The sequence below is a fragment of the Prunus avium genome, chromosome 8, assembly GCF_965620075.1.
Source record: "Prunus avium chromosome 8, drPruAviu1.hap1.1, whole genome shotgun sequence".
NCBI lineage: Eukaryota > Viridiplantae > Streptophyta > Magnoliopsida > Rosales > Rosaceae > Prunus > Prunus avium.
In genome coordinates, this window is record NC_142291.1 from 27,227,585 (window position 1) to 27,251,645 (window position 24,061).

A 24,061-nucleotide genomic window follows, 5' to 3' on the forward strand; every position below is an offset into this window, starting at 1 on the left:
TGATTTTATTGAGAAAAAAAAACTTATGCAAATGACAAAATTAACCTCAATGAAGTATATGTAATCTAATATCAAAGGCCATTTGGAGAGTTTTTTTTTTATAAAATCATCAATCTTTGGATGAAAAATCAATGAAAATGAGTTTTGTGAAAACAATTTAAAACCTCAAGAGGAGTTCTTGTAATTTCTAAAACCTCAAGGAGTTTTGTGAAGAAGCCGAAAACCTCAGGAGGTGTTAGTGTAAATAACTCAAATTTGAACCTTATAGGAACTCTATGTGGTACTAAGTCACTCATGTATCTTACCATGCAATGTATAAAATATAAAATATTGTAGTAAATCATTATAAATAAATGATAATGGTGTGCTTAATCTTCTTTCATTTATTACTACATATTTTCTACACTCGAAGTGTTTGTCATCTCGCTATATAATCAACTTAAATCAGTTAAACCCATCATGCAATGCATTTACTTCCAATTTTTTGTGATAAAGTAATAGATAATTGACTAAATAAACATCCTCCAAAGTTTCAAGAAAAATTTCCAAGATTTTCTTACAATTTCCATGTTTTTTATTCAATTTTTATCGATATCGATAATATCCCGATATTTCCATCGAAATTTCCATGTTTTTAGACTACCGATATTTCTGAAATCATCGATATTTTAGACCTTGGTCACAGGGACATGTCAATGTTTTGCTATTCCCATTTAATCACGTTTCGTCTGATTAAATCCTTATTACGCGTGGCAGTCCTATGAGTGGATTAAATATTGTAGGTACAAGGGTAATTGCTCTGAATTACTTGAGCTACCAATCATTTATTATCCAAGTTTAATTTTGTGGGCTTACGTTGATTACAGATATAAGTTTATTAAATGAATTTCAGATTTCAAATGTTGGGGCCTATGGAATTCCTTAGGACTCGTCTGAGAGTGATTCTGAAACCACTTAAAGTGATTATATAGAGAATCCTTCTACATAGAAGTGCTTTTTGGCCTATCAAGAATCACATCCAAATGAACCCTTAGTGACTTAACTTCTTAGAAATATGGATTAAAGCTGCCTATCAAGTGTGGATATTCAAGTTAGCATATGTTAAACTTCTTAATAGTTAGGACTCTATCAGATTATCATCTGTAAATTAGTCTAGCCCATTAAAAGACATTGTGTGAAGTTGTTTACATATGTATATTGTCTTGAGTGTGCGTATGTTTCTTCACGATTCAATTTATATAGGCCAAAAAGAGAAAGAAAGAAGCAATGGGGACCAATAGATGCCCATTAACACACCCAAGGTCCTAGATTCAATTCCGTCCTCCGTCAATATCACTTGTATCAAAAAACATCCATTGCCTAGTTTCAGAAAATTGGTAATCTGACTACAAGTGGAAACGACAATGTTGGTCATATAGGTTGAATTGAATTGCGATTTTGGACCTAATTACACTTACAAGTTACAACCATAGACGATACTTACGTTTCCATAAATAAAAATGTGACATTCTATATTTTGCTGCTAACAAATTGCTCTGTTGCTGATCCAATTTCTTTCTTTTTATGGAATTAGATTTTCTCAACTTCCTCTTAAACCCTTCAACTTGTGGCAATTTAAGTACTTATATAGGGGCACAAACAGCTTCCACAGACAACTTCTTCAGTTTGCTTGGACATGGGTCCTTGCCAAAGTTGGTACTTGATATGGTCACTGAACAATTCTGCTTACCTATGCACTCCTGTAAGAAGACAGACATCAGGAAAAAAGATGCAAAGAAAATAAGAACTTATTCTTTAATTCAGAATGTGTTGTTGGAATATTATTATATTATCTAGATTAGGTTGAAAACCATATTGTTTAATTGAAAAAAAATTTAACGCTTTTTTCTGCAGCAAATTAGGAGCATTCTGAGAAGTACCTTTTCCAGGACAGCATTTGAGTTTGGAGCATGACAGGCACCATGCTGAAAAGTTCCACAGCTTCCAGATGGAGTTCCAAAGCTTGAAAATTTAATGGCAGAAATGGAGTGTCCCTCTGTACAGTGTAGGCTAATTTCGGGCTTATTTTGCTCTTCCAGTTGGCCATGGCTCTCAGTTTGCCAATTCCTGAAGTGAGGGTGGTTTTCAGAAACCTCAGCACAAACACTTGTCACTGATTTTTTTACTAGACCAATCCTTGATACATCACCACCAATCTCCTCAAAAACTACCAATAGGTTGTTAGACGGCTTTAGGAAAGACCGAGGAACGTGGTACCTGAAACCATAGCATAACAAAGATGGATAATTAAAGTGGTTCTTATTGTGTTGTCCAAATTGGTTTATGAATAAGTTGTGTAAGAAGTTTGCACCATTGTTGAGTTGGATGCTGGCAACCAAATTGGCAATTCTTAGGCCTGAATGTACCAGAATAAGCGCATTCGCTGCAGTTGCCGGTAGCATAAGTAGTCCAGTATCTTCCAATGCTCTGCCCATTGATCCATACTTGACCCTTCCCCATACTCCCCATGTCCAAAGCCAAGGGGTCATCTCCTTTTGGTGCATCAAAATTGGCCTGAGGGTTCAACCAGAGCTGTCTGTTACCAACAATGCTCAATGGTTCTAAGGGGGCTTTGAAATGAATCTAAGCTGCTGTTGGAGACTGAACCAACTCCAATTCACCCTCCAACCCTCAGTTGAATTCTTAGATATAAACAAAGGAAATAAGAAACAAAAACCATTCTAGTCGAGCTTCAATGTTTGAAGGAGCATTTCCATACCTTATACCATGTCAGCGGCTGCTGTATTTGTGCCACTAAGGACCCCTTCATCCAATCCACTGCCGAGATGGAATGTAGAGCACCCAGATTCATGTCTTCTCCTTTTAGCCCAACCTGTATAAAGAAACAATAGTAAGTTGGGGCTCCTTGGCCATACAAGTATGTCACCAAAGTTTAATAAATGTATTGTAGACCTTGTATGACCATTTCTGCCATGATAAATCTCTCTTTCCTTGGTCTAGTCCATGTAGAACAACTGGTCCCAGCACCCCTGTGCTCCGCGTCTCAAAATGAGGACCATTGTTCTTTGACGACATCAAGCAGAAAGTAGTTCAGTTAAAATTCAATAAAAGAAGTGAAATATGACAAGAAAATATAAGACGGGATTCAATCTTTTTAGAGAGAGAGATCAATATAAGCAAAAATTCATAATGTTTCGACATAAGTAAATAGAAGTTTCAAGTGCCTATGACACATCTAGAGAAAACCTTTTACTTATTCCAAATCCAAAACCTTCCCCAAGGGTCTTAGCATAAGCTGCTAGCCTCCGGGATATAATATCTTTACTTCATGATACTACTAGATGGCATGAATGCAGTTATGCTAGCATATCACAAAATAGATTGCACACACTAGAGATAAAATTTAAAGTATTTAGAGAAACTCTGTGTACATCCATGGAGGTAGATAGTCCGCTATATAAACCATAGACACATTACAAAGATACAAGAGTACTTACAGACAACAAATCAAAACTTCTAATCCAAGTAGAACGTTACAATACTAATCAAGCCACATTATAGGTAGCTGAGACATAATATCCAACAACAAAATTGTTTTTGTAAACTAAGTATTGGAAGTTAACAAAAATGGAAATTAAAGAACTAACCGCCAATCCAACAGCTATACTGAGAAGTGAAATTTTATTCAGTCCAGCATGCAGGTTGACATTTCCTGTAAAAGTGAATCTCCTGTATTCCCTAGTCCCGTAAGCCGATCCTATCATTAGAGCACATCACCAACACTTAAATATCAAGGAAATATTTCTTTTAAACAGACTCAGGGAACTATTTGCCTTCACATCAGTAACTAGCTGGTGCAATTATCTAAACACAAGATTATCAACAATTTACCTGAGAGCTGGTCATTGATAAAAACATGCAGAGCATCTCCGGCTGACTGCACGGTTAGACTGGGATGCTGGTCTCCATGCAGAAATGATTCTGATGGACTTATGTCGACGCTATAAACATCAAGTTATTGGTAAATTAATTTTGATAATAGGACTTACAATTTCAAAGATATGTTGAGTATAAAACATTTTAGTGGTTTTATCTAACCTGGTTGTGTACCACAAATAATCACTGGAGTCTCTAGTGATGTTCAACTGATCTAAGAGGCCAATGACCGTGATTGTTGTATCACCAGCCACTGAAGAAATGTCTTCGTTGAAGATTTCCCATGAGTGCAACTCAGAGTTAGTGTGCAAAAGTTGTGTTTGGGATGTCTGAACTCCCACCTGCAATGGAAATGCATGAATATCTGTTTATCATTTCTGTTTATACACTATACTAAAGTGGAATGAAACTACACAGAACTGTACAGCTATCCTAATGTTTGAGGTAATTCATTGAGGAAAAATCTATCTGAGCTGAAAATTATTTCGGGAAAGAGTGTGTTTCAATCTTGTTGGAGAAGGCATATGGCTTTCCTTTTATGGTACAATATCTGACAAACTTGTGGAAAATAGAAATGACAAATAAAACCATTATATTAGCATTCCAAATTAGCATTCTTGATGTCACTTACTCGAGCAGTGTTGAATACAACATTTTTGCAATCTGGAAGGATGCTGATGGACCAAGGGGGAAGGTGAAAGTTCATGTTGTTGAAAGTCACCGTTGCAGCTGACTTTGTATTGTAGTTTGAGAGAAAAGCTGCACAAACTCCTGACTTGAAAGAGAATACATGTGCCTGGAATTTGTATCAAATCTGGTTTAACAAGCATGCACTTCCATATGTCCTAACTAGCAAAAACATCAATTTGGTTGAATTTGATTTGAAAGAATCTTCAAGGAAAATTTTCTTTTGAAACTACTGTAAAGAATTTGTTAAGCCTAGTTCATAAATTTCTTGAATAAGTTTGATTCAACATAGAGATCTTTTGACCTTTTGATAGGTTTCTTATTTAACTAATATGTAGAAGATGAAGTTACTTTTAGTTTTTATTTTTTAAAGTATGCTGATTCTACTATAGAAAATACAAAGTGATATGATTCTTACTTACACACTGACTCTTTAAATAAACCAACAAACCTGTCCATAGCTCCCTAAGGATGTGACAGTAGGGTCAGCATTTAGCAGAGCTGGCTCACATAACTTAACAGCCTTATGGAGTTCCTTTAAGTGGCCATACTTAGGTTGCCTGATCAAACCTGTCATTACAGCTATGAGTTAGAAGGCTGCAACCAATAATTATTTACACCTTAAGATATACCTACAAAGAAAGATTACACTACGTTAAAAATTTTGAAAGCCGTTGCGCAGACATGGGGTCAATTTTCTCACCATATTCATCAACGGGAGCATCATAGTCATAGCTGGTAGTAATAAAAGGGCCTCCAGCAGTTCTCCCAAAATTGGTTCCTCCATGGTACTGCATGTAATGATTTAGAAGTTTAGCTCATTTATTCCTCCATGCAGTTAGCTAGCTGTTACCAGTTCAAAACTAACCCTTGAATTTTATATCTTTCCCTAAATAATGTTTCATATGATTGCAGAAATGTTGTATAAGTAAAGAAGGTATGCAGGCTTCTAGAATTGTCACTACAAATTAAGTTTTTACATCTGGTACAAGGTTTTCATACCTAACTTTTGTCCTCTAGATAATAACATACAGAAATGGCTTATTGGAGACTCTTGTTAGAATGAATTTACTGACCATGTAATAATTTACGAAGGAGCCTCCTTTTTGAATGAATCTGGCAACTGCATATGCCAAATCTTCAACTGGTCGCTGGTAAACTGGGCCACCAAATTCTGTAAACCTTTAAGAACACAGAAAAATGTAAATCTACTTTTCTTGCAGCAGGTTCTCAGAGCAAAGATAGATGTAGAATTATACTGAACGGGTCGATCCTTCCCTCCCATTTGTTTTAGCAACTTCGAACTTACCAGCCAGTCCAAGCCTCAGTCCATAGTGTGGGTTTGTACACTCTGTTTGGGGAAAAATAGTCGCAATAGAAACCATTGCAAGTGTTTATCTGTAAACAGGATTTAAAGAATTCAAAGTAAATTAGACTTGCTAGCAATAAATTAGCTCAGTAAAATTTTAAGCAGTTTCTGACATATAAGTGCATTTATTTTCATATCAACCAGCTCTTGATCTAGCAGTACTTCTTTCTCTTCCCAAGGTTGGAAGAGGTCCAAGTTCGAATTCCCCCTCCCCCAATGATTAAAAAAAAGTGCACAATTTTAATTCTTTTTCATAATTTAGGCACCCCCTGGGTGCCTAAAGTATCAACCTTGTCTTTTATCAACAAAAAAAAATATCAACCTTGCCGTCCTCCCATATTATAACACGTGGATTAGTTACACCACACACAAAAATATTTCTCCATTTCCAGTGGTTAAATTAGTGAAATTGGCCAATATAAGTGTAAATCGCGGGATGCTTGATGGTTAAATAAATAATAAATAAATAAATAACAAGGAGACAAGAATGATAGTTGAACGTGAGTTATTTATTTTCCAAAGATATATGCATAGAATAGGTACTAAGACATTTCAGTGGTGTAGACTAGTTTGCTTACCACTGGGTCTGGAGCATCCTGTTCCTTGCACATCACCCATGGGACCCCAGTACCCATTCCAACAGCCATCTTTGCAGCCCAAGCCATGTATCCATAACCAGAAGCCCCAAAAGCCTTGCTTTCTGGCTCATATTCATTCTCAATCTGCACAAAAGTACATTAACAATACAATTTCTTTTGTTCTTTTCATTTTTCTCGTCTATCAAATCTGAAACTGGTGTAAAGTGAGAAACCTGTAACTAGAAGTGCTCGAAACGAAGCTCCTAGAAATTACACAGCAGTGAAAATTGGTGACAGAAGTTTACCTGAGAAAGAATAATGGGGCCACCTTGTGACTCAAATAACTTTTCATCCTTCATCAGTTGGACAATTTTCTGGGTAAATTTTTGCATCGCTGACTGCAACACCAACATAAGCAAATTACTTCATTAATTCACAAAATCGATTGAAAGCTTAAATCTTCACATGGACAAACCTTGAAAGGCTCATTATCTGTTCTGAAGCTAATGCCTGGAACATACTTTAGCCAAACTGGAAACCCCCTACAGAAAATAAAAGTACCAAGCAAAGATCATCAAAGAAATGAATGTGAAGAAGTTAAGAGCATAAACCCATCAAAGTTTCAGCTTTGTGGCTCAGGAAAAATGCTCATTACCCAAAATTCCATTCTGAGCAAATATAAGGCCCAATGCGAAGATGCACATAAAGCCCTGCCTTGTGGACCGTCTTTATGAACCGAGCCAAATCATACCTCCCCTCAAAATTATACTACAATGCGAAAATTTTTGAAGATAAAAAATCATGAAAAGAAAGAAAGGGATAATGTGGACAAAATGCAACTTATAGGAAGGAGAAAACAAAGAACAAGTAAAGAACTTAAGAGAAAACATAATACATTGCCAGGAGAAGGTTCATGAAGATTCCAAAACACATAGGTGTCTATGGCATCCAAGCCACCATCTTTGGCCTTCTGAATAAGACCTTCCCACATCTGCATTTCATTTTCCATGTCCCATTAGCTAAAGGGTCATGGGAATTTTGCATAGGAAAACCAGATTTGGTTAGAAAATATGGAACTGGAATTTGGAAAGTGATACCTCAGGAGTACTTCTGGGATAGTGAATGGAGCCAGAAAAGAGAATTCTCCTCTGCCCATCAATGATAAGAGCCTTCCTATCATACACAACATTGCACTGTGCCAGCTCAAGACTTAGAGACCACCACACTATGCAGAGTAGAACCCAACTCCAAGCTGAGCTAGAAGCTCCCATTCTTCTCTCACACACCCAGAGAGAGAGAGAGAGAGAGAGAGAGAAATGTGGAATTTGGGAAAGTGGAGTTTGAAATGTGGTCACTATTGAGCAGCAAAGGTAGAGTTCATTTTGTCTTCAATCAAATTATTGATATACACAGGCACATTGACAGTTGGCTCAAGAACAGTAATATGGGGAAGACAAACACAAAAACAAGAAGGCTAGGACATTTGGGCAAAAGACCAAAAGCAGAAGTTGATGTAATCTGCAATTTCTGTTTTGTGTTTTCAATCAATTTTAATTTTGTCACAAACAAATCTTTGCTTATGGCCAAAAGCCAAAATGCAAACCAATAGTACATGGCTTCCCTCCAAAAACAATTTTAGTATCCCGTGATTCTGTTTCCCTCCAAAAACCAATCTTAATTTATATGCTTGTCGTTGTCAAGGAGACACATGCATGGGTGGTATGGTATCTATCTACTATGCTGTACACCACAAGCATGTCCACATTCAAGCTAAGCTATGGCTGCAACTTATAAAGGATAGATGTCCATGTCCACATACAATACAAGCATGTCCATTGTCCACGTTGAGAAAAATTGAGATACTATAGTCATTTGGGAGGAAGAAAGTGAAGATATACATTGAGGCTTTTTGTTTTTTTTTGTGGTACCACTTAGAAAGGATAGATGTCACATTTCTTAGAACTATGCCAAGATTATGAAAAATATATATCTAGTTCCATTTTTCGATCAACAAATACAATTCATTCAGCAAAATGAACTGAAAACTCAATATTTAGAGTAGTTTAGACTATCGTATTTATCAAAACCTGGAATCTAGGCTTTTTTTCCCCTTTTTGATAGCTAAAAGGCTTTAAAACAGGGAGGAAACTTATGGTTGGTTGTAACTTGTAATTGGTTGTGAGTGGAGCAGAAATTTGATAAATAAATCAAAAGAAAGGAATTTGGGGGTCAAAAGAACATAGGATCCTTCGTTGGGTGCCTTTTTGGCTTTGAAAGTGTGCCCCTTCGTAAAATGAAAAGCATAGACTTACATGTTAAAGTACGACTCTTGCTGTAACAAGTTATATGAATTACCATATATGCCCCCATATGTTTCATGCCTTTTCTCCTCGGAATTGTACATGAAATGGAAGTCTTAATGTTAGGCATGGCAATGTTATGATCTTGATGGGACATTTAAAAACGAATAAACTCAGTAAAGGACCCACTAGTATAGTGGTTTGAAACAATTGCTTCCCGATTAAAAAGTTCTTGGTTCGAATCCTAACATTCTTGTAGTGTGTGTGAGTTTAGTATATTATCATCCATTTTATATAAGAATAAGTTATTTGTACCAAAAAATGAAAAGACAACAAAAGTAAGATGTTATTTAACTATTTTAACGTACTACAAATGTGCTTTAGCCCAAGTGATATGGACAAGGATAGGGTGAGGGTGACGGCTAGAATGTACCTTTGATTCTCCTTGTAATGTAAAGGGAAATGTTTATAGAATGCAAAGATTGCCCTAAGCAAGATGACATTCTTCATAACATAAGGATAACAAGGTTAAAAACACTCGTTTGTTTGAGATATGATGAAAAACTTTTGCGGAACAATTAATGAAAAAAATAAAAGATGGAAAGAGTTGCTTGAGGGGGACCGAAATGATTAAGTATAGATGACTCTTTTTTTTTATTAACATTAGAGGGAATCGAATCGAACCAGGATTGTTGTTCAAAACTCTCAGGGCCACATCTTCATTATTGATATCAAAAGGAAGATTGCTTATGAAAATTGTTCTGTACAAATCATCTTCTTCGTCTGTCTATTCAAGATTTGGTGCCACGCGTTTGCTTAACTTTTCAGGCTTAGTAACATCTGATGCTTTTGCAGTCTCAAAAGATGATTTACTAGGCTCCTCAGAAGTTTCTGTGGCAGACGGTGCGATATCATCATGGGGTGGTGCGATATCATCATGAGGAGTTTCTGTGGCAGACGGTGCGATCAAGTTGTTTAGAACTCAATGTCTACTTCCTCTTCAAAATTTATTTCAGCCCCAAGTTTTTAGGTTTAATCAGTCAGAGATTAAAAAGACCTGCATTAAACATATCTGAGGAATTTCTTTCGCAATTCAAACTCGGGAAGTTGTGAGTGAGAGATATCAGTCTTTATGGAAGAGTAACTCATATGAATAATTCTAACAAGCTGAAGCTCTGATAACAAAAAAGCAAAATAGTTCAGATCACAAGTAGGGCCTAAGCCATGCATATCAGGCTTCAAAATTCAAAGCATTCAAAAAAGAGAATCCCTGTTCCCAAAATTGCAAACTACCGGAAGAAAGAGATGGGGAAAGATGAAGAGATATAATCAAACAAATTAAACCTATAAAGGAAACAAAAATCACCCTTTTGCTTGTAATGGTTCAATCCATCTGCCATTATAGTCAACAATCGCAGCCAAATTCAAGATAAACTTTGATCTCAAAAATTTCAACAAGCTAAGGATGAGGAAATCAGGCTTGATTGCAGTCACTTCTTAGAAAAATGTGTGAGGTTCTTTTGAGGTCCAGTTTGGATTCAAGGTCTATCGTGGCCTGTTTGATAGCCGAGAAGAAATTTGCTTGAGTTCCCTGAAAACGGTAATAATTCAACGTTATAAGACCTTATATACTGACAATATATATGAAGCATTAAAAATCAATAGAACTGAGCTCAGGAATATGTCTTTACATTCTTAACCAGACTCATGCACTCACTAATCTGGCCCAAGAAAAATAAGGTGAGATATTCATAATGTTCTTTTCAAACACTTAAGACACCTAACTATATGGCAAGGGTGGCTATATGGTGATCAATACCATTTTTAGATGGCATTGCAAGCTTTTGTCCTCAGTAAGCAGTATAACAACCAGATATTGAATAAACAATTGGTCCTGAAGCTTAGAAGCAAGGTTCTTCTTTTTTTTTTCTTACTATATTATTAAGGATTTTAAAATTTTAAATAGACAAATGAAACTTTTTACATCCGTCGTGTAAAAATGGTAGGTACTTCTCTAGGAAAAACCCTTTTGCTTGTTATGTCCATCTTTCACTAGGTTATGTGGGAGCCATTGTTTATTTATTTATTTTATCAATAGGGGAGGGAGGATTTGAATTTGGGACATCTTCCAACATTGGAAAGAAATGTATCACTATATCAAGAGTTAATTGGTATGTGGTAGCCATCTTTTATAGTGGATTTCACTTATGTTCTGAGTGCTCCCAAAATATCTTATTGCCTATGTTCAAATGAAGGTAAAGAACAGTGTCAAACTAGTTCACATTTAAATTAAAAGCTTTCAAATACTATATATAAAAAATTAAATGCTTTCAAATTTTGACCAATTACTTTAATTTTCTAAAAATCAATGAGAGAGTGCGATCTTGGGAACTATTCTGACATATGGAAGAGAAATACCACTAGACTTAATACGTCGAAATTCAACAAGGGCAACAATCCAATTTCACATATATTTGACATTTATGTTGCCTATTAGGTTAAAGATTTCATCTAACCAATGATCTAGACTGAGAGTCTAGCAACACAACAAATGTTTGTTAGATTGTCTAGCAAAATAGATTAAAATCATTCAAACTGACATTAAAATTTCCATTAGATTATATATCTAATAAGCTCTAAAACACTGAACACTAAATCTTGTTTTATAAAGGCATTTATACATACTGCGTAGAAGCTAAAAAAAGGAGGAAAGTGGATATGTCAGCAAGAAACACACGCTGGATGCCAACCATTTTCCTTGACTCTGAAGCTGAGAGAGCCATATGTTTCACGTGCCTCTCTCTTGCTTGCTTAAACCCTCATTTCTCTAAACAATAAAAAACACAAGATGACGATCTTCCACTACTCTGCTTCCCTCATTTCTTTAAACAACAAAAAAATTTCAGTATGTTGCTTCCAAAAACTTTCAAATGAAACCTCTACAGTGTTAAGGAAGATCACACAAAATAAGCAGTCAATACTGCAGATTGATACTCAGTTATTTACTTACTTGTTCTGTACTTAGTTAACCATAATTGTAGGGAATAGAATATTTGGTTAGTCGTAATTATAGGCAACATAACAGGATCGACATCTGCAACTCTTGTATAAAGCTGTAGCTCGTGTTTGTGAATACTGAATAAAATAAACCTTTCCACATTTTGTTTCTCTTGATGGTATCAGAGCAACGATCTAAATAAACCTAGCCAAACACAAACATCATCCTAGCAGTACAGCCATGGGTGACAACTCCGAAAAAAGGTCAACCGACACAGGCATGCCTTCAAAGCCAAAATGGGAAAATCCCAACCATCCTCTCTACCTTCATCATGCGGACCAACCGGGCTTAATCCTTGTCCCGCAACCTTTGGTAGAAGATAACTACAGCACATGGGTTTAGTCCATGACCATGGCCTTAACGGTCAAAAACAAGATTGGCTTCGTTGATAAGTCGATCAAAGCACCAAGTGGGGATGAACCTGATGAATTGCAGCAATGGAAGCGCTGCAACAACTTAGTCAAGACATGGCTATTGGGGTCAATGTCGAAGGAAATTGCTGGCAGCGTCATTCACTGCAAAGATGCGTGCCAGATGTGGCTTGATCTCCAAGAGCGATTCTCTCATGTGAATACCGTTCAGCTTTTCCATATCGAGAATGAAATCCATGACTGCATACAAGGCAGCATGACCGTGAGTTCCTATTTTACTAAACTTAAGAGCCTTTGGGATGAACGGGAAGCGTTGTGCTCAATTCCGGCGTGTAGCTGTGGGACTATTAAGGAGATTGCTTCATACATGGAGACTCAGAAAACAATGAAATTTCTCATGGGTCTGAACGAATCATATGCCACTGTTCGTGGTAACACGCTTCTATTGGAACCATTGCCCACAGTAAACAAAGCATATTCGCTGGTCCTTCGACATGAGAGGCAGGCAGAGGTTTCTAATGGGAAAGCTTCTGTCCAACCAGAAGCAGCTGTTTTTGCCGTAAAGAACTCGAGTCGTGAGTCTGAATCCGAAGAGAGGGGCCTTCGGTGTGCAAAGTGTAACAGGACGAATCACAGCACCAAGAATTGCCGTGCTCATCTCAAGTGCACCTTTTGTGGCTGGAAAGGTCACACATTTGATTACTGCCGTAAGAGAGCAGCATCATTAGAGGCTGAACAAGGTAGTCTCTCAAAGGGCAACCAGGTTGCATCACGTGCATCTGACAAGAAGGCCACAACGTCAGATTTCCCTTTTTCAAAGGAGGAATGTAAGCAGATTCTGCACATGTTGAACAAGAAAAAATCCTCTATGGCCAATCAAGTTGGTAATTCTTCAAATCATGAAGAACTTTCAGGTAAAGCCTTTTCCCTCACTTATAATGGCAAGGTGAACACATGGATCTTGGATAGTGGCGCTACAGATCATATGGTTTGTAGCCCTGACTTGCTTACACATTCAAAAATGGTTGAAAATCATACTGTTGAATTACCAAATGGTTCACTTGCTCAAGTCACCCATATTGGACAAATTGTTTTCTCTCCCAATTTCATTCTTAATAACGTTTTATGTGTGCCACTTTTCCGACTCAATCTGATTTCCATTAGCAAGTTGGCCTCAGACTCTTCTTGTATCACTTTATTTCTAAGCCAATTTTGTGTCATACAGGACCTGCGTTCGGGGAAGATGATTGGGACGGGATTTGAGCGGGAGGGACTCTACTATCTCGATCAACCAAGGAAAGGAACATGCAACCCCGTTCAAACTCTAGCCTCTGGTCTTTGGCATCAACGCCTTGGACATCCGTCAAACAAAGTTTTCCAGTTATTTCCCTTTTCCAAAAATAAATCTTGTGATCCAGACAAGTGTTTAATTTGCCCATTGGCCAAACAAACAAGGTCACCATTTCCATTGAGTTCCATTTCCAGTAAAGCATGTTTTGATTTGATACATGTTGACATTTGGGGTGGTTACAAAATTGCTTCTCTTTCTGGTGCAAAATATTTTCTCACTATCGTAGATGATTTCACTCGGAGTACATGGGTTTATTTGATGAAACAAAAATCTGATACAAGGGATCTTCTCGTTAAATTCATTCACATGGTTGAGACTCAATTCAATTCAAAAGTCAAAATAGTGCGAAGTGATAATGGTCCTGAGTTCAAACTTGAAAATTTTTATGCCATCAAAGGCATTGTTCATCAATCTAGTTGCGTCAACACACCACAACAAAATGGTGTTGCTGAGCGCAAGCATAGGCATTTGCTCAATGTAGCACGAGCTTTGCTTATTCAAGCCGGGTTACCTAGACAGTTTTGGGGAGATGCAATTCTTGCTTCAGCGTATCTCATAAATAGAACACCAACTCCTCTTCTTCATGGTAAAACACCATATGAGAAATTGTTCCATCAAGCTCCTAATTATTCTCATTTACGGGTATTTGGCTGTTTATGTTTTGCTTCCACCCATGCACAAAAACCTTCAAAATTTGATCCTCGTGCAACTCGTTGCATCTTTCTTGGCTACCCTTATGGTCAGAAAGGGTATCGTGTGTTTGATCCAATCCTCCAAAAGGTTTTTGTCTCACGGGATATTACTTTCTTTGAAGACAAATTTCCCTTCCAAGATCATGTCCATTCCGCTGCACCCCCTCCATTTTCACCACATGATGCCCCCCTTTTGACATTTGATATTGATACTTTTCCAGAGCCAATAACTTCAGCCCATATCTCCGAAGAGACTATCTCTCGCACAACACCACAAGAAGACATAATTCCCACCTCACCTTCCCCAACCCCACCATGCGACCCTACACATAGCATTACCACTCCATCTCCGCCATCACCCTCACCCTCTTCTTCCACCCCACCACCGTTACGACGCGGTGCACGTCAAACCAAGCCACCCCCCTTTTTGCAGGACTTTCATGTCGAGGCAGCCCTCCCGTCGAGACCCGTACATTCCTCTTCCACGAACGTGGTCAAGTCTCCAGGTACTGCTCACTCTCTTTCACATTTTTTGTCCTATGATCGCCTTTCTCCTTCTCATAGAGCCTTCACCACTCAACTCACTCTTCTCACAGAACCCACAAGTTTTTCCCAGGCTATGACAGATCCAAAGTGGCGTGCTGCAATGCAACATGAAGTTGCAGCCCTCCGAGCTAACAACACATGGACTCTCATGCCCTTGCCTTCTCATAAACGGCCCATCGGATGCAAGTGGGTTTACAAAATCAAGTTTAACCCCGACGGGACTGTCGAGCGGTACAAAGCTCGGTTAGTGGCGAAAGGGTACAGTCAAATCGAGGGTGTTGATTACAAAGAAACATTTGCTCCTGTGGCAAAATTGGTGACCGTTCGTGTGCTCCTTAGCATTGCTGCCTTACAAGGGTGGCACTTGCACCAGCTAGACGTGAATAATGCATTCTTACACGGTGATCTTGATGAGGATGTCTACATGACCTTACCTCCTGGTTTCGGACGAAAGGGGGAGACTCGTGTGTGCAAGTTAAACAAGTCCTTGTATGGACTAAAGCAGGCCTCGAGACAATGGTTTCTCAAACTGTCAACCGCTCTCAAAGCTGCTGGATTTCTTCAATCACTGTCAGACTACTCATTGTTCGTCCGAAATCGTCAAGGTAGCTTTATAGCATTACTTGTCTATGTTGATGATGTGATATTGGCAGGCAACAATTTACAAGACATTGAGGAGACTAAGCAATTTCTTTCCAAGAGATTTAAGCTCAAAGACTTGGGTCAGCTTAAATATTTCTTAGGGATAGAGGTTGCAAGGTCGAAACGTGGTATTACTTTGTGCCAACGAAAATATGCGCTGGAAATATTGGATGATGCCGGGTTCCTAGGTGCTAAACCTTCACGGTTTCCAGTGGAACAAAACTTGTCACTCACACAGACAAATGGAAGGCTACTGAATGATCCATCTTCATACAGACGGCTTGTAGGTAGGTTAATTTATTTGACCATCACAAGACCTGATCTAGCTTATGCAGTTCATGTATTGAGTCAATTCATGGATAAACCCCGGCAGCCACACCTTGAAGCAGCGCATAAGGTTCTCAGATACATCAAGCAAACACCTGGGCAAGGAATTTTCTTACCCTCCACAGGTTCATTACAATTGCGGGCATTTTGTGATGCCGATTGGGCTCGATGTGTCGACACAAGAAGATCAATAACTGGCTATTGCATTTTGCTTGGCCAAGCACCAATCTCTTGGAAAACAAAGAAGCAAAGCACTGTATCACGATCAAGTGCAGAGGCGGAATATCGTTCTATGGCTACTACTTGTTGTGAGATTACATGGCTGAAAAACATCTTGAAAGATTTGAGAGTAAACCACACACAGCCAGTTGCACTTTTCTGCGACAATCAAGCCGCTCTGCATATTGCTTCCAATCCTGTATTCCACGAACGAACGAAGCACATAGAGATAGATTGTCACCTAGTACGCGAAAAGATTCAAGAAGGGATGATACGAACAGCTCACATACGAACCATGAATCAACCAGCTGATCTGTTCACTAAGCCATTGAGTTCAACACAATTTGAAGTATTGCTCGGCAAGTTGGGTGTCATAAACATACACTCCAACTTGAGGGGGAGTGTTAAGGAAGATCACACAAAATAAGCAGTCAATACTGCAGATTGATACTCAGTTATTTACTTACTTGTTCTGTACTTAGTTAACCATAATTGTAGGGAATAGAATATTTGGTTAGTCGTAATTATAGGCAACATAACAGGATCGACATCTGCAACTCTTGTATAAAGCTGTAGCTCGTGTTTGTGAATACTGAATAAAATAAACCTTTCCACATTTTGTTTCTCTTGATCTACCTAATGTTGACAACAACACCTCCATCTCACAAACTGATGCCAAATTTGTTTTTTTTATTTTGCCCACAGCCCTATAAAACCATTAGACCTTGACCTGCTATCATGTCTTATCCCTACAAAAAATAATTGCCATTGTGTATGAACATTAACGTCACGAAAAATGGCAAAAACCAACAATTTCTGCTGGGATTCTGCATTTCTATTCTTATGTTTAGCTGGGGATCTTACAACCATAGAAAGATGCATAAACCAATTCGCCAAAATCCCCATCTTCAAAAAGTTCATCCATTCCACTTTGTAGAAAAACAAAAGATGAAAACTGTATGATGCAATTCAGCCCCATGAGACCAAAAAGAAAAAGAAAAATAGGTTCAACATGCAAGTCATAGGGTGTCATATTAGAGTAAGTCCACCGCTTGGAGCAAACCGGGCAAAAGACCCCCCTTGCGAGCCCAGAAGCCCTCCAGCGCGCGAGTAGGAGCCCGGGCAAGCCATGGGTACCACCAATCCTGGCAAGCCCACGGGCAAATTCAGCCTGGGTTGCCGCCCAAAGGCGCTGATGTTAGCGAGCGAAAAAAATCGAAAAAAATACCAAAAAATTATGGATGTTTTCCCTATAAATACATAACAATTTTATTCACTTTCCACACCAAATCCTCATACAAACTCTTCTCCTTCCAATATTTGTAAATTGTAATCATTTTTTTTTCTTGCATTTGTAAATTTTTTATATTTTCTTCCATATTTATTTTTTTCTTGCATAATCATTTTATTTCTTACATTTTTAAATTGTTTATATTTTGTTGCATAATCTTTTTTTTTTTTCTTGCCCTTGCCCTTGCCTTTTGGGGTGGAACCAAAAAAGGCAAAGCTGCCACTATTCACATGAACAGTGGCAGCCCTTGCCTTGCCTTGCCTTTGCCTTAGCCTTTTGGGGTGGACTTACTCTTAATTCATTAAAAATCAAAGTTGAGCTTCAACTAGCCATGTGGTATCTGTGTGTAATGGCCCACTGGGCTAAGTGAGTTAAAACACAATTTCATCAAATAAAAGAAAAGTAAAAATAAGAGTTTAGCCTTAAAGACCATCCAAGAAGGCATCGGGACTAGCCGAGTAGAAAATGGCGTTAATTTGTGGACAAGTGATTTTAGGTTCGAATCCCATGTCACTGTAGTGTGTGTACTTTTACTATTATATATATAAACCATCCAAAAAGAGTAGAGTGTACTAATCAACTTTTTGGGTGCACCAAGAAATTTTTGAAAATTTGGGCATATATTTTAACAAGTTCACAACCAGATATTGAATAAACAATTGGTCCAAAGCTTAGAGCAAGTCCACCCCAAAAGGTTAAGGCAAGGCAAGGGCTGCCACTATTCACGTGAATAGTGGCAGCCTTGCCTGTTTTGGTTCCACCCCAAAAGGCTAGGGCAAGGGCAAGAAAAAAAAAAGATTATGCAACAAAATATAAACAATTTAGAAATGTAAGAAATAAAATGATTATGCAAGAAAAAAATAAATATGGAAGAAAATATAAAAAATTTACAAATGCAAGAAAAAAAAAATTACAATTTACAAATATTTACAATATACAAATATTGGAAGGAGAAGAGTTTGTATGAGGATTTGGTGTGGAAAGTGAATAAAATTGTTATGTATTTATAGGGAAAACATCCATAATTTTTTGGTAATTTTAAAAAAAAAAATTTGAAATTTTTTTGGATTTTTTTCGCTCGCTATCAGCGCTGACATCAGCGCCTTCGGGCTGCAGCCCAGGCATAATTTGCCCGTGGGCTTGCCAAGGTTGGTGGGACCCATGGCTTGCCCGGGTTCCTACTCGCAGGCTGGAGGGCTTCTGGGCTCGCAAGGGGGGCCTTTTGCCCGATTTGCTCCAAGCGGTGGACATGCTCTTAGGAGCAAGTTTCTTCCTATTGTTTTGCTTACTATAAGTATCAAGGACTTTAAACTTTTAAATAGAGAAGAAAATTACCATTATATCAAAAGCTAGTTGGTATGAGATAGCCATCTTTTATAGTGGATTTCATAGCTTATTGTCTATGTTCAAATGAGGGTATAGAAATCCAACAAAAAAAAAATGAGGGTATAGAATAGTGACAAACTAGTTCACATTTAAATTAAAAGCTTCCAAGTACGTTTATTAAAAATAAAAAATAAAAAATAAAGCTTTCAAATTTTTACCAATTACCTTTTTTTTTTCTAAAAATCAACAGGAGTGTGGGATCTTGAGAATTATTCCGACATATGGAAGAGAAGTACCAGTTGAAATTCAAACGAGGGTAACAATCCAATTTCAGATATTTGACATTTATGCTGCCTATTAGATTCATCTAACCAATGATCTAGACTGAGAGTCTAGCAACACAACAAATATTTGTTAGATTTTATTTCTAATAAACTCTAAAACACTAAATCTTGTTTTATAAAGGCATACATAGTAACCCTAAACTAAGTTAGCCGTCATCACCACCAGAAGAGCGAGGTCCAGAAGAACCAAGAGAGAAGTTCTGTAGAGTGGATATGGGGGAGCAAGCCACCATGCATTATACTCAAGCGATCTATCAAGTAGTGGTCAATTGACGAAAGTAAAATCACCATGATTAGTTAGATTTATATCTCTTTCAGAATAGAAAATAAAAATCGAACCCTACCCTTGTAAGACCGTTAAAACTAAAATCCATATGGACCATATGAAGATGATAAACATGAACAGTTTTGGTTTACCACCATGCTAGCAAACCCTAATTGGATTTGGACCACTTAATTAGGCAGGGATATATATAGGAGCACCTCAGTTAAATCTTTTGAGTGATGGGGGACCATTAAAAAGCCAATCTGACTTCCATTATTTTAAAATTTGCATCAACATTAGATGGAGATTCCATGGGCCCTTGGGCAAGCAAACCCTTGGCACACCAGCTAAGAAAACTCCAGAATAGGCCTTTAGCCTGCCAGTGCCAGTGTCTAGCCCTGTGGGCCTGTCCACACTTCCGCAACATTCCAATCAAATGTTTCACTCTCTATCTTTGGTTGCTGAGAAAGCGGAAGAAATTGGAACAAAATGTTGGATGAATATTTTGGTGATGCAACCCAGGTTCTTGTTTATTTTGAACCAAATTCTGTGCCAATTCCTTGTGAAATTTGAATCTTTGTGACTTTCCTGTGTTGGGCATGTGAATTTTCACCTTATTACAACCATCATCAACAAAATTCCGAAAACAAACAACCATGAATGTTATTTGTTTACTGCATCGATGAATAATTATTAAGGATTATGCTAAGATCAGTCATTTACGCACAAAGAGCGCTATCCGGATCGTTTAATTTTCAGTTTAGTGGGCCAAAAGCCCATAAACAGGAAAACCAGAAAGCATCATCTTCTAAAATTAGAGGCCTACCTATCAACTCAAGAGAGAGCGAAATATTTTAAGACCCAAATCCCAAGTTGGCCCAAATGGACCTCAAATTACTCCATAGATGGTAATTGGTCTCTCTGGGATTTATACCTAGTCCCCAAACAGGGTTTCTGCAAATTTATTTTACTTTAGGTCATTTTCTGATGAGTAGATCAAATTGCTTAGGCAGCCATTAGTTTACCCAAAAAATACTTTTAAGCAATTCGTGAAAGGCCTACCATTAAATTCTATCTATTTCGTGTATTTTTGAAACAGACCTTTTGATCAGAAATTATAGAGAACAAAACAAAGAAGAAATACAGAGAGCGGAGATATGGGGAAGATGATTGTTGAAATTTCAATGGGTAAACATGAAAAACAACTGCCCACCTTCCCCGAATTTGATATTGCAGGGAACTCTTTCGGATCAGAGTGCATTGATTCTAGCACTACGCCGATACACACAATCCCTGCTTATCCAAACCCACTCAACATCAATCAAAACCCTAAACCAAAATCAAAATCATACACGCGTTGCAACGACATAAATAGATACGCAGAGTCGGCCACACACAGGTACACGGCTAGGGCCATGACCATGAGAAGAGATCTGCGTGCACCCTGTATATATAGGAGAACAAATATACACTAGGGTTTTTGTGGCTGGCCAAATTGATTACGAAAATACCCCTTCCAAATGGATTTGGATCGTATGAAATGCTTTATGTGGGCTTCAATTTTGAGTAACCCAATTCCAGCCCAATGGTCCACACTTCACATCTTAATTCTTATATTTTAATCAAGAAAAATCAATGGCTCTTTATATTTTGAACGTGCTATCTTTCCATATAAATTTTTTAAAAAAAGAGAGCTGGTTTCCCCACTCACTTTTCTCCATCTACACTCTCTTTTGTTTTTTTAAATTTTTTTAAAAATCAATTTTGTTCTTTCTCTTTCCTATTCTACCCTTACCTATCTATCTCCATTTACACTTCCTTTTGCTTTTTAATACTTTTGAAGCATTATTAGATGAACTTGGTTGAATTTGATTGATATGGCTGCAAGGTTTATTTGTGGTTATAGCTTTTATATGGTTGAATTTTCCTAGCCACCAAATAGGTTTTTTTTAGCAACCCATGTTGTGATGGTTTAAGTGGAATGATACAGTTTGGTTAAATTAAATCCTCTTTTGTATATGTTATTAAAGTTGTGATTTTAATTTGAACTCTCGTATTTTGAGTATATGAGGATTTTGTTCAATCTAGTTACTCTGTCTTTATGGTCACTTTGGCCATCTCTATATTTTATTGTCTTTTACATTAAAATTTATTTCAGTTTCAAAAAAAAAAATAATAATAAAAAATAACAAAAGAAACTATGGCTGCAAGTTTTATTCCTAGGGCATGAGTGTTTGCAGCAGGTGGACCATATAATTTTGCTTAGACAAATATACAGTGTTAATTTTTTATTATTCGATTAAAGGAAAAAAAAACTAAAAATAGAGTGTAAGTTGGAAAATTAAGTATAAGAAAAAGAAATAATATAAAAATGAAGTAAAAAAAAATTTAATGTAGGATAAGGGTAGATAGGAAAGAGAAAGAACAAAAAAGAATACAATTGATTAAAAAAATATTAAAAAGCAAAAGGGAATGTAAGTGGAGAAAAGATTAGTGGGAAAATCATCTCCAAAAAAAATTGCTATCTTTATTTTTAAAATTTTTGTGTATGACATCATTAAGAAGATAAAAAGAAGAAATATTAGCTGAAAAAGTTATGGGCTTCAAAGAAAAGCGTACACGGGGGTCTAACCGAAGCTGATACTCTTTATTATAAATATTTTATAAATAAATAAATAAATAAATAAATAAAAGAAGCCGAGTACAGCCGGGCGGCTATACTATTTATTTCAAAAAATTGAAAAACCAGAACAGCCGCACGACTATACTATTTCAAAAAAAATGGAAAAAACCGGGTATAGCCGTTCGGCTATACTATTTCTTTTAAAAATTTTCGGGAAACCAAGTGCAGCCGCACGGCTATACGATTTTCAAAAAAATAGAAAACCGAGTGTCGCCAGGCGGCTATACGATTTCTTTTATAAAAAAAAATTAAATAACCGAGTATAGCCGATCGGCTATACAATTTCTTTAATTAAAAAAGAGTATAGCCGCCCGGTTGTACTATTTATTTTTAAATAAATGGAAACAAAACGTATAGCCGCGCGGCTATACTTTTTCGTTAAAAAAAGGGGAAACCCAGTATAGCCGGGTTTAGGGTTATGAAGTAAGGCCCTAGAAGAAGCAACTTTATCCCCTTGGATTGAATTCTATCTCTTTGGCTTGTTATGAATCAGTATGAACATTGGCAGGCAAATTGATCTAGATTGTCAATTTCTGGAAGCAGAGAGAATCATGGATTATAGTCTTTTGGTTGGTGTTCATTTTTATGATGGCAGCAATGGGGCTGAATTAAGTGTTTGTGTCCCTTGCAGGCCAAAAGGATTCATATCAGAATGAAAAGTTTATGCGTGGGTAGCGGAACTACAAGACATGGATTGAGTTTTGTCTGGCCGGTATGTTTTGATTCTTCATTTCTTGTTTTCTTCAAGTTTAACCTATGCAACCAAATCTTTCCGAGCAATTGATTTAACAAAGATTTCTGGAAAAGATAATGTGGTTGAGCTTTGTCAATGCAGTTTTGATGGCAATGGGTTGTCTAATAATTCTGCCATTGAATTTGTAGGGTATTCATTAGGTAGCAATTGCCTGTGGGTTCCTAGATAAGAATAAGGTTGCCTGGATTGTTTTGACCCAATAATTGGCTCATTTTCCCAAATGAAATCAGTATCTCTAGCCAATTCCCCCAATGAAAATAAGGTTACTTCTAATACGAAAATTGACGCGTATAGCAGCGCGGCTATACTATTTCTATTTTAAAATTTTGGTAAAAATCAAGTATAGTAGCTAAACTGTTCGTTTTAAAAAATTGGAAAAAAAAAATCCTAGTATAGCCGATCGGCTATACTGTTTTTTTTTTTAAATTGGAAAAAAAACTTCGTATAGCCACCGGCTACTATTTATTTTTAAAAAATTAGAAGAAACCGAGTATAGCGATACTATTCCTTTTAAAAATTAAAAAAAAGGATAAAACCCAGATTAATAAATATAAAAAAAAGTATAGACGGCTATATGATTTCTTTAATTTAAAAAGCGTATAGCCGGGGGGCTATACTATTTCTTAAAAAACATTAAAAAACACAGTATAGCCGCGCGGCTATACTATAAAACTGGAAAAAACAGCGTATAGCCGAGCGGCGATACTATTGCTATAAAATTCGGAAAAACAGAGTATAGCCGACCGGCTATACAATTTCTATAAAGAAATTGAAAAAACTAAGTATAGCCGGTCGGCTATACTATTTCTTTTAAAAAAAATTCTGAAAAACAGAGTATAGCCGACCGGCTATACTATTTCTATAAAGAAATTGAAAAAACTAAGTATAGCCGTTCGGCTATACTATTTCTTTTTAAAAAATTCGAAAAAACAGAGTATAGCCGACCGGCTATGCTATTCCTTGTTTAAAAAAATGGAAAAAACCGAGATTAATAAAAAAGCGTATAGCCGGTCGGCTATACTATTTCTGTAAAAAATTAAAAAACCGAGTATAGCCGCCGGCTATACTTTTCTATTTTTAAAAAGTTTAAATACATAGTAGAGCCGTGCGGCTATACTGTTTCTTTTAAAAATGGAAAAACCCCAGTATGGCCTTACTGCTATTCTATGTCTTTTCTAAATATTCGAAAGAGCGGCTTTACAAAATTAGAAAAAACGAATATAGCGGTGCGGTTATACTACTTTCCCACCCGGCTCTGCTCATTTTTTTTGTAATTAAAAAAAAGAAAAGAAATAGTATAGCCTCGCCGCTATACTCGGTTT

General features: G+C 37.1%; 2 protein-coding genes and 1 non-coding gene across 3 annotated transcripts; 1 reads left to right on the forward strand and 2 right to left on the reverse strand.

Moving 5' to 3' along the window:
* Nucleotides 1-1,260: 1,260 nt before the first annotated feature.
* Nucleotides 1,261-8,057, reverse strand: LOC110768525 (beta-galactosidase 3). Its single transcript, XM_021972280.2, has 19 exons — nucleotides 7,668-8,057; nucleotides 7,466-7,561; nucleotides 7,226-7,338; nucleotides 7,046-7,112; nucleotides 6,876-6,968; nucleotides 6,571-6,714; nucleotides 5,933-6,021; nucleotides 5,700-5,805; nucleotides 5,327-5,414; nucleotides 5,075-5,193; nucleotides 4,568-4,732; nucleotides 4,099-4,277; nucleotides 3,892-4,001; nucleotides 3,648-3,757; nucleotides 2,953-3,063; nucleotides 2,759-2,872; nucleotides 2,351-2,553; nucleotides 1,920-2,256; nucleotides 1,261-1,739 (listed from the first exon to the last, which is right to left on the reverse strand). The coding sequence occupies exons 1-19, from the start codon at nucleotides 7,839-7,841 to the stop codon at nucleotides 1,623-1,625; spliced, it is 2,535 nt and encodes an 844-aa protein (XP_021827972.2). The 5' UTR covers nucleotides 7,842-8,057; the 3' UTR covers nucleotides 1,261-1,622.
* Nucleotides 8,058-12,108: 4,051 nt separating this feature from the next.
* LOC110768508 (uncharacterized) lies at nucleotides 12,109-13,562 on the forward strand. Its single transcript, XM_021972260.2, has 2 exons — nucleotides 12,109-13,213; nucleotides 13,525-13,562. The coding sequence occupies exons 1-2, from the start codon at nucleotides 12,274-12,276 to the stop codon at nucleotides 13,560-13,562; spliced, it is 978 nt and encodes a 325-aa protein (XP_021827952.2). The 5' UTR covers nucleotides 12,109-12,273.
* A 6,893-nt stretch (nucleotides 13,563-20,455) lies between these two features.
* Nucleotides 20,456-20,602, reverse strand: LOC148292439 (small nucleolar RNA snoR135). The gene has a single exon (XR_015827271.1). It is a non-coding gene; the product is annotated as a small nucleolar RNA snoR135 (small nucleolar RNA).
* Between the last annotated feature and the right edge of the window lie 3,459 nt (nucleotides 20,603-24,061).

What these genes read in the sequence shown, in the direction of transcription:
- LOC110768508 (XM_021972260.2), top strand. Translation starts at nt 12,274, where the DNA reads ATGACCATGGCCTTAACGGTCAAAAACAAGATTGGCTTCGTTGATAAG. An exon ending in AAATCATGAAGAACTTTCAG is followed by an intron (nt 13,214 to 13,524) that starts GTAAAGCCTTTT and finishes TGTGTCATACAG; the next exon opens with GACCTGCGTTCGGGGAAGAT.
- LOC110768525 (XM_021972280.2), bottom strand. Translation starts at nt 7,841, where the DNA reads ATGGGAGCTTCTAGCTCAGCTTGGAGTTGGGTTCTACTCTGCATAGTG. An exon ending in ATGAACCTTCTCCTGGCAAT is followed by an intron (nt 7,339 to 7,465) that starts GTATTATGTTTT and finishes TTCGCATTGTAG; the next exon opens with TATAATTTTGAGGGGAGGTA. An exon ending in AGCCGCTGACATGGTATAAG is followed by an intron (nt 2,554 to 2,758) that starts GTATGGAAATGC and finishes TTGAACCCTCAG; the next exon opens with GCCAATTTTGATGCACCAAA.